Source organism: Castanea sativa, chromosome 4 (genome assembly GCF_040712315.1).
Source record: "Castanea sativa cultivar Marrone di Chiusa Pesio chromosome 4, ASM4071231v1".
Taxonomy (NCBI): Eukaryota; Viridiplantae; Streptophyta; class Magnoliopsida; order Fagales; family Fagaceae; genus Castanea; species Castanea sativa.
Genome location: NC_134016.1, coordinates 46,696,119 through 46,711,207, shown reverse-complemented (window position 1 = coordinate 46,711,207; position 15,089 = coordinate 46,696,119). Strand labels below are relative to the sequence as shown.

The 15,089-nt window shown below is 35.9% G+C and overlaps 1 protein-coding gene across 1 annotated transcript; it reads right to left on the bottom strand.

Annotated features, from left to right (window-relative positions):
* Nucleotides 1-1,353: 1,353 nt before the first annotated feature.
* LOC142633026 (uncharacterized) lies at nt 1,354-2,013 on the bottom strand. The gene is made up of 2 exons (XM_075807313.1): nt 1,693-2,013; nt 1,354-1,605 (listed from the first exon to the last, which is right to left on the bottom strand). Exons 1-2 carry the CDS (start codon nt 2,011-2,013, stop codon nt 1,354-1,356), a joined length of 573 nt encoding a protein of 190 aa, XP_075663428.1.
* Between the last annotated feature and the right edge of the window lie 13,076 nt (nt 2,014-15,089).

Genomic DNA, 15,089 nt, shown 5'->3' with positions numbered 1-15,089 from the left:
TTAACTTTGTGCCAGTGTAGAGGCGGACTGCACCAGCGGACAAAAATTTGCCGGCAGGTCTGAGTTCTCTTCCCGTTTACACCCACATAGGCAAACTTTGTGGCCTTCGAGATCACATCCTTCCTCAAGTTTCGATTGGGTCTCTCACCCCTAAACATGACACCATTCCTTCGAAGCCAAAGGCTCCAAATCCCAAAAGAAAACACGATCCCCCAATTCAGATTTGCCGCTGTATATCTCTTCGTGCTGCTGCAATTCAATCTCAACCAATCCACAAGGTTTGTTTCATAAAAAACAACTGCAGAAAGAGGAGGAGGGAAAGAGTCCCAGAACTCACGGGCAGCATACCAGTCTCTAAGAATATGGATTACATTCTCGGGTAGCATACCAGTCTCTAAGAATATGAATCCCAAAAGAATCTGGCACCTCCATTCCTCGGCCAGCAAGCACAGATCGGACAAGGATGCTGTTATAATAGCATTGCCAGATGAAGTAGAGAATTTTAGGAACGGTTTGCACTTTCCAAATCCACTCACCATTAAACCAACATGGATGGCTACTATTTTCCTCCATACTCGCTATCTTGTACGCCTCCTTCAGCTCAAAATTTCCACTTGGGGTGGATGACCAAATGATTCGGTCTAAAATTTGAGCAAAAAAGGAAATAGGAGTCGCTCTAACCTCCATTAGAAATTGATCAAGAAGGGCGAAAGAGCAACTCTGCCAGTCCCAACCCGAGAAGCTCACCACCTCTTTCAATTGGGTATGCTCTTCTCCGCGATTTAGAGGACCTTCTATCAAGCTTCTAAGTGCACCCTTATCCAACCATTTATCATACCAAAGAGATAGACAACTTTCTTTCCCGACACTCCATTTTGACCCTTTCTTAAAGAAAAATGATATGTCCACAACATTTTCACTACATTTTCACAACAAATCTTAAGTATCAAGTTGTTACTAGTTGTTATTATTGGGGCAAAGAAGTAATCTTAGTGTTAGGTTCAAATTTGAACCAATAACAACTAACCACTTATAATTTGTTGTGAAAATGTTGTGGGCGTAGCACCCCTCTTTCTTAAATACTAGTTCACCCTTACGAATGGCAGACCACGTGACAGAACAAGTTCTGAAAGGGGTGCGAGGATTTGCGATTCTCTGGGGAGTACGATATTTTTGTGTCAGCACCTTAGCCCATAAAGAATTGGGTTCCGTAGCAAGGCGCCAATTTAATTTTGCTAAAAGAGCAATGTTCTTTGCTTTGGCTGCCTGAATGCCTAGACCACCCTCCTTCTTTGGCTTTGTAATCTTGCTCCAACCGACTAAGTGCAGCTTTTTCTTGTTGTCAAATGAACCTCAAATGAAGTTGCGACTGAGTCTATCCACATTAGAGAGAATCTTAGCAGGAAGAACACCACATTGCATCGCATAGTTCGGGATTGTGGAAGTTACGGCTTGGGTGAGAACAAGCCTCCCCGCAAAGGAGAGCAAATTAGCTTTCCACCCCGCAAGCCTCCCTTGCACCCTCTCCAAAATATACCCAAAATCTTGCAGCGTGCCTGAGTGTTTAATTGGGAAACCAAGATACTTTCCAAGCGACGGAGTTGACTGAAACCCCAAAATATTGCACAGATCAGTCCTTCCATCAGCAGGTACATTGGGTGAGAAGAAAACTCAGGATTTTTCCTGACTAACCTTTTGACCAGAAAGTTCACAAAAGGAATCCAAAACTTCCCTAACATCAACACAATTTTTCCAATCCACCCTTGCAAATAGCACAAGGTCATCTGTGAAGAACAAATGAGAAAAGGGCAACCCTCCCTGTGAAGCCTTGACTGGATTCCACAACTTGGAGCAGCATTTTTCGGCTATCATGGCACCCAAAACCTCCATACAAAAAATGAACAGATACAAGGACAACGGGTCCCCTTGTCTAATCCCTCTTGAAGGGAGAAAAGACTCAGTAGCACCCCCATTAAAGAGAATGGATATTGAGGAAGAGTAGACACAACTCATAATTAAAGAGATCAAATGACTTGGGAACCTGAACAGGTTGAGGGTATCATGAATAAAACTCCATTCCATTCAATCATAGGCTTTTTCCAAATCAATTTTAATTGCCATGAACCCACACCTCCCCTTTGCTTTGGACATGGAATGGATAATTTCCTAGACAATTATCGCATTGTCAACTCCTCTTCTCCTAGGGACAAAGGCAGTTTGGAGCGGAGAGACTAGATATGGAAGGAAAGGCCGAATTCAAGCAACAATAATCTTGGAGACGATCTTATACACCGTGTTACACAGACTGATAGGCCGGTAATGACTAAATAAATCTGGGTTACCACACTTTGGTATCAGGGTGACACCAGTTCTATTGAGGTACTTGGGCATCCTACCGAAAGTAAAAATCTGCTTCACTTCATTCTTGACGGAATTCCCCACTAACAACCAGAAACGCTAAAAGAAGCCAACGTGAAGACCATCTAAACCCGACGCCTTAAAAGCCTTGAGAGACCAAAGGCCCGCTGATATGTCTACATTCGAAACATGGCAAGTTAGGGAAGCAGAATCCTCCTCTTTTAAATGAGTCTGCCAGTAGGGGGGATCCCATTTAGCAAGGGTAGAGTGGTTGTGACTTGAAGAGAATAATTCGACATACCCATTTCTAATAAAATTAGCAATTTCATTTTCTCCTTGAATCCAATTTCCAGCTCGATCTTTCATGCAAGTGATTTGGTTCCTTCTTATACGCACCAACGCCGAGGTATGGTAAAAACATGATTAATAGATTGCTTTATTCATCTTTCTCTATGGCTTTAGCGAGTGAAAGAATCCATTTCCTTTCATTTGAAAAGAAATTTCAACTTTAATCTATCCAATAAAAAATATAAATAAAATATAAAGCATATAATAATGAAGTTATTTTCGTGCTTTTCGTTTATATGTTTATAAACTCCAAACACACTATATAACCAAATAATAATTTTTACTATACTCCATTTCATAGTAATTCATTCATTATATTTTAAACTCTTAAAAGACTAGTATTTTTTACCCGTATGAAGCAAAGTAATTTTTTTTCATAAGAACATAATTTTATAAAATTTGTAATTGTTATTTTTATAGTTATTGTTATGGAAGATAATCACATGTTTATTGTTAATGTAACTGATTTTATTTTTTAGCATCAGCGTGTAATTGATTTCTATTAATATAATCAAGTAGGAAGTAAGAAACATATTGAAAGCAAATAATTCAAAACATTCCTTTACTTCGATATACAACATTAATTCAATCAGAAGAAACTGAAGATTTTAAAAAAAATAATTAAACCCTCTTTCTTTAAAAGAAAAACCCATGAATCTTTTTCTTAAAATTCCCTTCCTCTTTGTTTTCTCAAATTGGAGTAACTCGTCTGAACAAAATTGAAGTATGGTGTCTCGACTACCTCTCACAAAAAGGGCTTAACAATATTTGCCACGGATTGGAATAAATGAATTTTTCAAGAAAAAAGAACTGTTTAATTTCCTGCACTGCGTGCGTCATCTCTCGTTCAGACACGATATCTTGAAGACCATAACTTCAAATTAAAGACATTCTAAAGAAACAAGAAGTTTTCAAGGAAGTCCTTACATTTTTCAAAATGAATCCCTTTCTAACTTCAGGCTTGTTCCACGGTCCATGCATCTAACCTTGTAGAGATGATCTCATATATATATTGATGTTTTGTAAAAATGCATACATCATGATAATCGTTTCATGGACAATATTTTGTGGGATTGACTTTTCTAAACTGTTATTTATTAACTCCTTTTCAATTCTCTCACTCAATCTTGTGAGAAGCAAGCACTATCAAATACAAATAGCAATAAAATATTAACAAATTCCCTTTGAATTACAAATTTTATGTGATTCTTTATAAATTCTCTATTTCCATTAACCATATATGTGCTATGAATTTTCCATATAATTTAAAAGAACCTAGAGAAATTTTGGGTTGGGATAGATGACCTAACGATATCAATAGGCAGCTTTTCACAACATCAGTTTTTCCCAAATGATTATCCTTTTGAATTGGATTTAGGAAAATTGGGGCAACCTTCTTCATTGAAAGATGGATCTAGTCATCCCCTTGAATTAGATTTTGTTCAATGGCTCGTGATAATGGGTGGGTTGAAAGGGTTTGGATGAGTTGAATATGAGCATAATGGGTTGGTTATGGGGTTTTGCAGGGTTGAATCATACCAGAAAGATTTTGAAATTGGTATTGAGAATTCTAAACTATTGGAGCTTGAATCTTTATTGAGAGAAAGGAAGCAGATTAAGTGGATTACAAAATGAAGAGAGGAATATATTAGTAAGAGATGAGGAAGATCTGTGATCGAGTGGATGAGATTGAAAAGAGAGAACATAAATTGTTGGAGGGTAGTCGAAGAGTTGGGTCTTTTAGAAATAAAACTTCAAAAAAGTAAAAAGTAAAAATAACAATAACAATAACAATAAAAATAAAAATATTGCTAATGTGAAAAATTGTGAGAGCTTCAAAGTTTATGTGATAAGCTCTCATAAAGTCTACAAAAAATTAGATGTTTCAATTTTATGGTATATATAGATTAGATCTCTAGCATTGTGATTATTTGATAATTTAAACTTGTCTTTCTAAAGTTTTCTTTATTATAGGATCATGTTACCTATTCAAATTCAGACTTGGCATACTTTATCAATATTATGTTAATAGTTCATACACTTCAACGTCTTACACAGGATGAGGAACAAATAAACAGGAAAAAAAAAGTAGATGGCAATTAAACTGGACATTAGCAAGGCGTATGACTATGTAGAATGGGAGTTTCTTTGACGGATTATGCTCAAATTGGGAATTGATGACCGATGGGTGCACTTAGCCATGGAAACAATCCATATTGCATCATACTCAATGCTCATTAATGGTGAACCAAAGGGATATATCACCCCATCCCAGGGTATAAACAAAGGCAATCCACTTTCACCATACTTATTCCTATTGTGTGCAGAAGGCCTCTATTCTCTAATCAGAAAGGCAATAGAGTCACAACAATTATATGGAATTTTATCTTGCACAAATGGGATCTGTATATCTCACCTCTTATTTGCTAATGATAATTTTATTATCTGCCAAGACATAGTGGAAGAAGGGCAATGCCTACTACAGATTCTAAGGCGTTATAAAGCTGTATCGAGTTAGGTTATCAATAGACAAAAAACCTCCATATTTTTTAGCAGGAATACAAGATAGGTGGTGAAAACAGATATCTAGGCCCTACTAGGGGCAAGGGTTATAGAGGAGTGAGGGGCTTATCTTGGGTTACCTATGGCTGGTGGTAAATCAAAGGTTAACACCTTCAAAGATTTACAGGAAAGGATAACCAAGAGAGTTATAGGATGGAAGGAAAAATTTATCTCTAAAGCAGGTAGAGAGATACTCATCAAAACAGTTGCTCAAGCTATACCAACCTACTTTATGGGTATTTTCAAAATCTCAAAAGCCTTATGTGATACCATTAATCTCACACTAGCAAAATACTGGTGGGGGCAGCCGAAGGATGAGAAGAAAATTCATTGGATAAACTGGAAAAAGTTGTGCAACTCAAAGGATAGAGGAGGTATGGGGTTTAGGGATATACAAGCTTTTAATTTAGCTTTGCTAGCAAAACAAACTTGGAGGCTAATCCATAATAATTAACCATTCCTTATTTTTCCAAGTCTACAAGGTTAGGTACTTCCCTAATTGTTCATTCATGGATGCTGTATTGGGAAACAACACATGATATGTATGGTGGAGTTTACTAGCTACAAGGGACGTAATCCATGATGGGGGAACAATGAAGGTAGGTGATGGCTGTTCCATTGAGGTTTCTATCCATAGGTGGCTATCTCATAAGCCAATCTTCCTAGGAGAGCAACAACAGAACTTGATGGTGAAGGACCTTATCGATGCTACTACCTTACAATGGGATTGAGATAAAGTTTTCAACCTGTTTGCACATAGGACACGGTTGGAAATTTTGTCAATCTCATTGCAAGATAATCCAAACAGGGATGTATTGATGTGGAAAGAAAATAACTCCCAAACTTTCTCAGTCAAGTTTGCATACCAAAGTCATCAGGTTGAAGGAGCAAACCCGGATTGAACATTCTACCGCTAGTAGGGACCAGACCCACTGGAGGCAAATCTGGAAACTGAATGTGCCCCGAAGGTTAGGAATTTTATCTGGCGAGCTTGCTCCAATATCCTACCTACTAGGGAAAGCTTGCAACGAAGGAGGGTGAAGGTGGATGCGCACTGTGAGCTGTGTTTCCAGCACCTTGAATTTGCAGGACACTTGCTGTGGGAGTGCCTTTTGCGAGAAATGTTTGTGCTTTATGTCCGAGAAAAATCCAAAAATGCCCAAATGAAGCCAGCATTTTTTCTTCTTGTTTTAAGTATTGGCAAAAAGGTTATCAAAACCTGAACTAGAGAAGTGGGCAACGGTATCATGGGGGATTTGGAATGCACGCAATAAGTTTTATTTTGAGAAGATCCAAGCCCATCCCAAAGCCATCCTGGCCGGGGCTGTTGTTTTCTTGCATGAATACCAAAACCTTGTGGCTACACGGAAATTCTTGATACACAGTGTCGGGTTCTGCTGTTGCATGCAGTGGGGTACCGCTGTTTTTTTCCTCTGCACTGGGTAGCTGCTGGATTTCTGCACTGGATAGCTGCTGCATGCAGCGTGTGGGCTGCTGTTTTCTTATTCTACACTGATTTCCCTCTCGGCACTGGTTTTAGTTTTGTTGTAGTTTAGCTCCATCCATATGTACTGTTTTGTTTCCCATGACTGACCCCAAGGTCTATACTTCTTTGTATACAAATTATATCAATAATATATCTATCTTTACCTCAAAAATAAATAAAAAAGTTCATACATTTTGGTAAATTGCAAACGGTAGGGCCATGACTCTTGACCTTGGTCCGTGTACTACTTGTCCTTTTTACCCCAATATATTTGCTCTACCACTTATTGGTGTGTTGATTCGCCTTTGTCATTTATGAAGCAGCATTGCGACAATTACAGTACATCAATACATAAAGCCCCACTCTAAGATAATAAATAAATACCCCAAAAGTGGATCCAAAATGGGCTAAAATCGGGCCTAATAATAATAACTAGCCTTATTAAATGTGGTTTGCACATGTAATGAGACTTTCTTTTTTGGATTCAATGTCATAATTTTCTATTCATTTATCTCTTTTAACTCAACCCAAAATCCACATTAACCACTAATTGCAAAAAATAACACTCTTTCACAGTTCCACCCAAATTGTAAAGGTGTATAAACCAAGTACTTGAAAATGAAAGAAATGTGTATACCAAACCAAATCAACATGTACCTAAATATAAACACAATCACATTCATGGTAATTATTCATCTTCTACATTTAACTTTATAACTTTCAATGTAGAAGAGAAATATACACCTTTAAACCAAATCAACTAATAAAATGAAATATAACTCAACACGCGCTTGTTTGGGGCTCTCTTTTTTTTAATTCAAAAAACAATTTGTGTTTCTATTTTGTATGTGCAATTCTTTCTTTAGATTTCTATATGCAAAATGAACATTTGAAATACACATCAATTCTAGTATAGAAGAGTGTTTCAACTTTCAAGTTTGAACACCAAAAGAGAGTCAAAGGAAAATCTTTTCAGTATTATAAATTTGTATAAAATAAAGACAGGCATGTAAATATGCAAAACAAAAAATGAGTGCTAAGGAATTATCTCTACTTATGTCTCAAGGAAAAAGAGAAGGAAGAGAGAGGACATTTATTTATGATTTGTTTTGGCAGTTGTCTTGCCATTCAAGAAAAAAAAAAATATATATATATATATATATATATATATATATATATATAGAGAGAGAGAGAGAGAGAGAGAGGATTCCTCTCTTTGGACTAAACTTTTATGTGGTTCAGAAATACCCTTACACCTTATGTTTAACAAAGACCAAACTTGAGAATAACCTGATAAAAATATATCTCCAAATCCATTTAAAATGGCTACAAAATAGAACACTTTCCTACTAATCCATGTCTTCAAAACAAACTTATCCAAAAATTTAAATTAAAAAAAAAAAAAAAAAACTTCTCTGTCCACTTTGATATTTCCCTCAAGACCACGTTTTAATTTTTTTTTTTTTTTTTACTTTATCAAGACTCACCAGTTTCTTTTATTTAATTTTTATGTTTTTTTTTTTTAATTTCTGGTTTCCTTAATTCCTAATCTCACTTTACACTAGACAAAATAAATAAAAGAGCCTCATTGCACACACAAAGCTCATGTGATGAGGCTATTAAAGAAAGTAGGAAACTACGTTTAAAAGAGAGAGAGAGAGAGAGAGAGAGAGAGAGAGAGAGAGAGAGAAAAGACACATATAAGTCTTGATAAAGGGGAAAAAAAGGAAATAAAAACGTGGGGTGAGTTTTCTAGTAATTGAAGGAATATGTGAGAGTTGAGTTTGAAAACCAACAAAAGTGGTCCTATTTTGTAGGTCACGTTTTATGTGGAAGTTAGATATGTATTTTTACTGGGTTATCCTTCAATTGTGTCTCTATTTAAACATTGGGTGTAGGAGTATTTTTGAAACAAAAAATGAGGATCCAAACACATGAGAAATCACTTAAATAGTAGTATAGATTATATGTCAATGTTAAAAATGAGCCTTTTTTATAATAGAAAAATAAGCCTTTTTTCCCCCTAGTGTTTGGCGCATAATGAGGATTGTCTTTCCTCCTCTATTAAACTCTTCATATTCCTAATACAAGCATGAAAAGCACTGTTTTGAAACCCGGACTGGACCGGGCAATCTGACCGAAAAAATCGGGAATCGGTCTGAAATTCGGTATTTTAAGCTTCAAGAACCAGGTATACTGAAATCTAAGAGAACCGGACGAACCGCGGTTCAATCGGGAAAACCGGACGAATCGTAGGCCGGTTCAACCGGTCATGGAATAAGGGAAAATAAAGAAAAATGTAGCTGCCAAGATTTGAACCTGAGCACTGACACCTTGTAAGCAAGACTGAAGCCTTGACTAATGAACCAAGTGCTCTTCTTGAGAGCTAATATGCAATATTATTAAATTTACATGATTTATAGTTTCTAAACTTCTATTTAATCTTTCTCAACATATTAAATATTACTAAATTTACTTTTTATTTAAGAATAATACCTATGCAATTTATGAATTTATTTTAAAAGTCGTTTTTAGTTAATTGAAATGATTTCTCTTAAAGTATTATTATAAAAATTTCTTTTTATGCTTATTTATGTTGTACTATTTTTTTATTAACCTTATAATGTACTATTTTATGTATTTTGTTTCAATTTTTAAGATATTTTTAGTAAATTTTGCTAATATTTACAAATTTAATATATTTATTTATATTTAAATAATTATTAAATTAATTATGACGTCATCACGGTTCAACCCTAATTCAACCTTAAAAACCTTGAACCTCTCCCTTTTACGGTTCAATGAACGGTCCGGGTTTCAAAACCATGATAAAACGTGCTACATCCATAATATTTTTACAACATATTTACAGTAAATCGTAAGTGATAAGTTGTTATCGGTTTTAATTTGAATCTACCACTAAAATTACTTTTTTTTTTTTTTTTTTTTTGTCTATGATAACAACCTATAACAATCTGTCACCTAAGATTTGTTGTGGACAATAGCATTTATCATGTAAGCATACATGATTTTAGATTAGTTCAATGCAAAAATCAAAGAGTTAATTTTTTTGTTTTTAATAAATGTAGTGAATTTGGCGCATTTTAATTTTGTACAAAGATGGAAAGTCGAGGAATCACATTCGTGATTGCCAAAAATTATGCAGTTCACACATAAGAGTCCTCCATGAACAACATATTAGTCCCCTCTATCTTGCTATCTAATTGCTAACATTTCTCTTTCTTAACTTTTCTTATTGATTTGTTAATCTTTGTTTGAAAAATTCCTTATATCTTTGTAGTGTAAAGGCTACCTTTTTCGTTTAATTTGATAATATGCTATCTAATGTTTAATTTTTCTCTCTGTAACTATTCTCATTGATTTTGTAATCTTTCTTTGAGGAATCCCTTCTATCTTCGTGGCAAAGGCGACCCTTTTTTTTGTCTAAATTAATAATATATAATATAATATGATTTTGAGTGTTTTACTTTTCTTCTCATTGGTTGAACAACTTGGAAAGTGATAGACGTAAAAGAGGGATTAGATAGCAATTGACATCAGCACAAGACTAGCCATGTACATATTTGGTTAAGAGTGCTCTCTAATATGTGTTAGTCAAACTGCTAGTGAATTAACATTTAATATTGTTTTCCCCCCAAAAAAGTGTTTGATATAGACATAGCATTGTTAGTTTATTGTGTGAATTAAAATTCTATATCAATTTTTTGTTTATTTATTTAGGCCAATTTATATAATTTTTTAGCTTACCAAGAATTTGAAGCTTTATCTTCTCAAAAAAAAAAAAAAAGTATTTGAAGTTTTGATATGTAATTGCAACTCTCTTATGAAAAACTTTTAGTTCAGTAAAGCCCATTACCGTCTCTGAGTAATTTCATTGGAATAATTGTGTTGTTAATTGGTCTAGACTAGCTGGGTAATAGATGCACAACAACTGGATGTTTGTTTTGGATGGATATGCTTAAAGTGGTAGATTCTAAATAGAATCTATATTTTAAAGTTGAAGCAGAACTAAAATCTTAAAAAATCCATATTAGCTGTTAATTGTAAATTAATTTTACGGCATGTGCTCATTTTAATTTTCTTAATTTTGCTATCAAGTAACTCATTCATAATATTCAGCACGAATATCAAAATCACTACTTTATTGTCACTAGTGTTAAAAGTTTACGTGGATAAGCACAAGTTACAATCTTATAAACATAATATGTTATTCCAAATATTGATAAAATCTAATATATTATGAGTATTTCACACTTCTATTGTATGAAATGGGGCACTCATAACATGTGGATTCTATATATTGTTAAGATTCATATGTTATGACTTATTTGTGCTTCACTCCATATAATAGAATCATGATATAGTGCATCTAAATTCTTATGTGTGTTCCACTCCATATAATAGAATCATGACTTATATTTATTCTTATTTACTTAAAAAACTAGTCACCAACCCGTGCTATGCACGGAAATGTTTTACTTAAATGTGAAACATATATAATATAAGCAGAGTAATATACTATTATTTGGTGAAAAAAAAAGGCACATGATAAAGAATTTTCATAAATATTATAGTAATAACAAACAATTTGGAACTTCATTGTCCTCCTTAACATTCATTAAGTTTTAGCTTTAGCACTTTGAGAGTATATAGATAATTGCATTCATTAGAGCAAATTGCCATATATGATAGCATGTACATATTGATGATGTAAAGAAGATCAGTAGACTGGATGCTTCGGACTTCAATGGACCACTTGCTCTCTCAACGGCCTGAAGAAAGAAAAAAAAGCGATCAAAGGTAACCGGGGCTGCCGGCCAAGAACCCTCTGATGGCAAAGTTAGTTTTTCTCTCTATATTTTTGGAGTTCCAACTTTTTGGGAGAAAATTCAAAACGTACCTTTGCTTTGTCTGAATCAGTGTTTATATAGTGTTCTAATAGACGGTTATCGAAATTGGAACCACCCCTGGATTCAAGGAGGCGCAAGAATTAAACGTAACTTCCATAACCGTTTAGGAGTTATGCTTCTATTTCACAACGGATACTTGGCAGTTCTGCGTGGGATAAGGAATTATCACATTATATTCGGAGATTTTCCCAAGTATGATACCCTCGTCCTGGCATTCCCTCATCGAGTGTACTTTGGCACATGCGCAGGGGTCGTCTCGTCTAACGGACGAATTCCTTCAGGACGAGATTGTCAGCACTCTGGACGAGCGCCTCATTCTCTGGTGGCGCTTACCTCATCCAAGGCTCTTCCTCCTTCGACGAGGTAGTTACAGGTAGGTTTCCGAGGGTGTTTACAATTCCAGCCGGGTTACGGACGACCTGTATGGACGACTTCGAGATAGGCAAATTCAATACCCTATCACATATAAATTGAGATTATTAGTTCAGCATCCAACAACTTGGCCTTGAATCTTAGTCCCACATTATCAAAGTCTATATACATCAATGTATCTTATTTTCAGAAGAATATGGAAGATCTAAAACATTTTCATTTATTTGGTTGAGATTGGAGAAAGGTTTTACTAGCCTTTCAATATTGTAAAAACCAATCAAAATATGGTGAGATTGGTCAAATTTTGCTTACGGCAAAACCTGTATTTTCAAAATTTGAAACCAATCCAAATAAGGAATATTTTAAGCATTCTCACAAAATAATAAAAGCAATGCAAAAACAAATCACGATTAATTGTTCAATAAAAATAAGAACATAAATTTGCACCATTCTTTCCTTTGCACTAAAATTTCCTAATATGTTCTGAAATTTCAAAGATAAAAAATGAATTAGGTTTTGAGAATTGAGAGAGAGGTAGAGAGAATGACCTAGATAGGCAAAGACAATGGCTATGGCAAAGAGGTAAAGTAGAAAGCTTCATCAGAAGGAGAGAGGTAATTTATTGGGTCAGAACACAGGAAAGTAAAAAACTTAAGCCAAAATTTTAATATATTTAAAAAATAACAATGAGGTGTCAAATTGTGAAGGCTGCAATGCTGAGGCAACAAGCTCTTATGAAATTAACAAAAAATCGAAGGTTTCAATTATATAAATTATATAATGTTTATAGATAAGTAAATAAACATAAACTCATCTAAACAAATTCTATCAACTATACACAAGGTTTACGCATATAGGTGTTTTACACAGGTAAACCGTTGCATTATAAGATGATGATGTTGAAAAATCACCAGTAAGCTGCGCACACTCCTAGATCGAAACAGCACCTACAAAAGAAAAATAGAAGACCTAACAGAAAGCACCAGTGTGGTGCTGGCCAACAACCTTCCGAAGGTCAAGTTAGAGTTTTTCACAACCCTAAAGTGTCAGAGTTGAGTCAATTATGCGTACTTTAATTTATGAGGGTTTTGGGGTATTTATATTGGTGTAGAGTTATCATCCATGCCTTGGCCAGGAAACCCTTTCCTTTTAGGATAACCCCTCTTCGATTCTGCATACCTTATAGAGTTCTTTTCTTTATAGGAGTCTTTTGATTATGGTTAAACGTATAACACAAAAACTCTCCTTATTCACATTTGTGTAGAGATCAAGCAAAGTCATATCAGACTTATCGCGAGATGCAAGTTGATTTCGGTTAGGAATCCTTAAAGCCTAATCAATACAAACGGAAGCCAGATGTTACAACCGTCCACTACGTGTCCTTGTAACATTGACCCGTCGACCGTCCACATGTCAATACCGTACCGTCATGCTTCAAGAAGAGAAATCCGTCTCCTATTTTATCCTCTTCATAAGATATTTTAATTTTATTACTTGAAAAGGAAAAAATTTGAGCAGGAAAAAAAAAATCTTTTTAGAATGCTTTAGCGAGTGAAAGAATCCATTCCCTTTCACTTGAAAAGAAATTTCAACTTTAATCTATCCAATAAAAAACATAAATAAAATATAAAGGATATTGTGAGGTTCTGAGGACCCAAGAACCCGAAGACCCGAAGAGAGGAAGGCCGACATGCATTAGGTAAGATGAAGCAAAGGGGTAAGGGAAGTTACCTGAAAATACCCGAAGATGATGTGGCATGGGCATTGCTGACATAAGGGTTACAAATATCCGAAGGTGGTAGGCTAATTTAGAGGGATGCATTAAATGCCCAGCAACAATCATTCTGGCCGCATTAATTGGAAGATACCAGTTCAATCCGTTGCATTAATGTGGATATGACCTGAACAGTGTTGAACGCAAAGTTAGAACTCTGCTCATTTACCGACAGACAGGTGTCAAAGGGAAAAACATAGTAGATTGTGAGGTGTAGGGCCATGATGAAAGGAGCAAATAGTATAAATAAGAGTCGGGACACTATAGTGGGGGGACTTTTGTTGTTGAACCCTCTCTACCAAATGTATTGTATGAGGACCTTAAGTGAATAAAGAAGCAGCAACGTTTTTAAACTGGTTTTATGAGTTTTTGGTCCTTACAATTGGCGCCGTCTGTGGGAACAACAACAACGTAACACATTCCATTTAGAAGTGTATGGCGGAGGTGTATCTAGAAGGGGAAGAATCAGTAAGTTCACGAAGCAGGGACGTAGCTGTAAGTCTCCAGCGTGACAAGGGGAAGGGACATACTTCGGGGGTGGTGAAAGCATATGATGGTGGTCAGGGGGCTGAGCAACGATCGTTAACTGAGGGGTATATATCTCGCAACGATGTATTGCGACAGATGCAATCTGAGATAGCGTACTTACGCAAGTGCGTGAATAGTAAGAAGCGAAAATGTAAGGGTAATGCTAGCTCTTCCAGTGACAGTTCGGAAGCAAACCCAGGAGGAATTCATCCCCCAATGTTTGAGCCTACTCGAAGTGTGACCCATGCCAGTGTGTCTTCGGGCGATAGGGCAAAGCAGCAGAAGGAGACGAGGATGCCCGATACTGATGGGATATATCGCGATGACGGAAGTGATGCAATGGGTAAAGCCCTGAGACAAATTGCCAAATCCCCTTTTGTGGCAAAGATAAACAGGTCAAAGCTACCTCGTAGGTTTTCTCAACCCATCTTTACTATGTATAACGGGAGGACTGACCCTGTAGAGCACGTTAGTCATTTTAGTCAGAAGATGGCCGTTTATTCGAATAATGAGGCATTGATGTGTAGAGTTTTTCCCTCCAGTTTGGGGCCCGTGGCTATGAGGTGGTTTGATGCTTTGGCAGAAGGTTCTCTGAGGTCTTTTGAGGAATTGACTAGGGCATTTGGAGCAAGGTTCATAACTTGTACTAGGATTCCAAAACCTTTGGATGCTCTACTGTATATGTCTATGAGGGAAGGTGAAACACTCAAAACCTATTCTGACCGATACT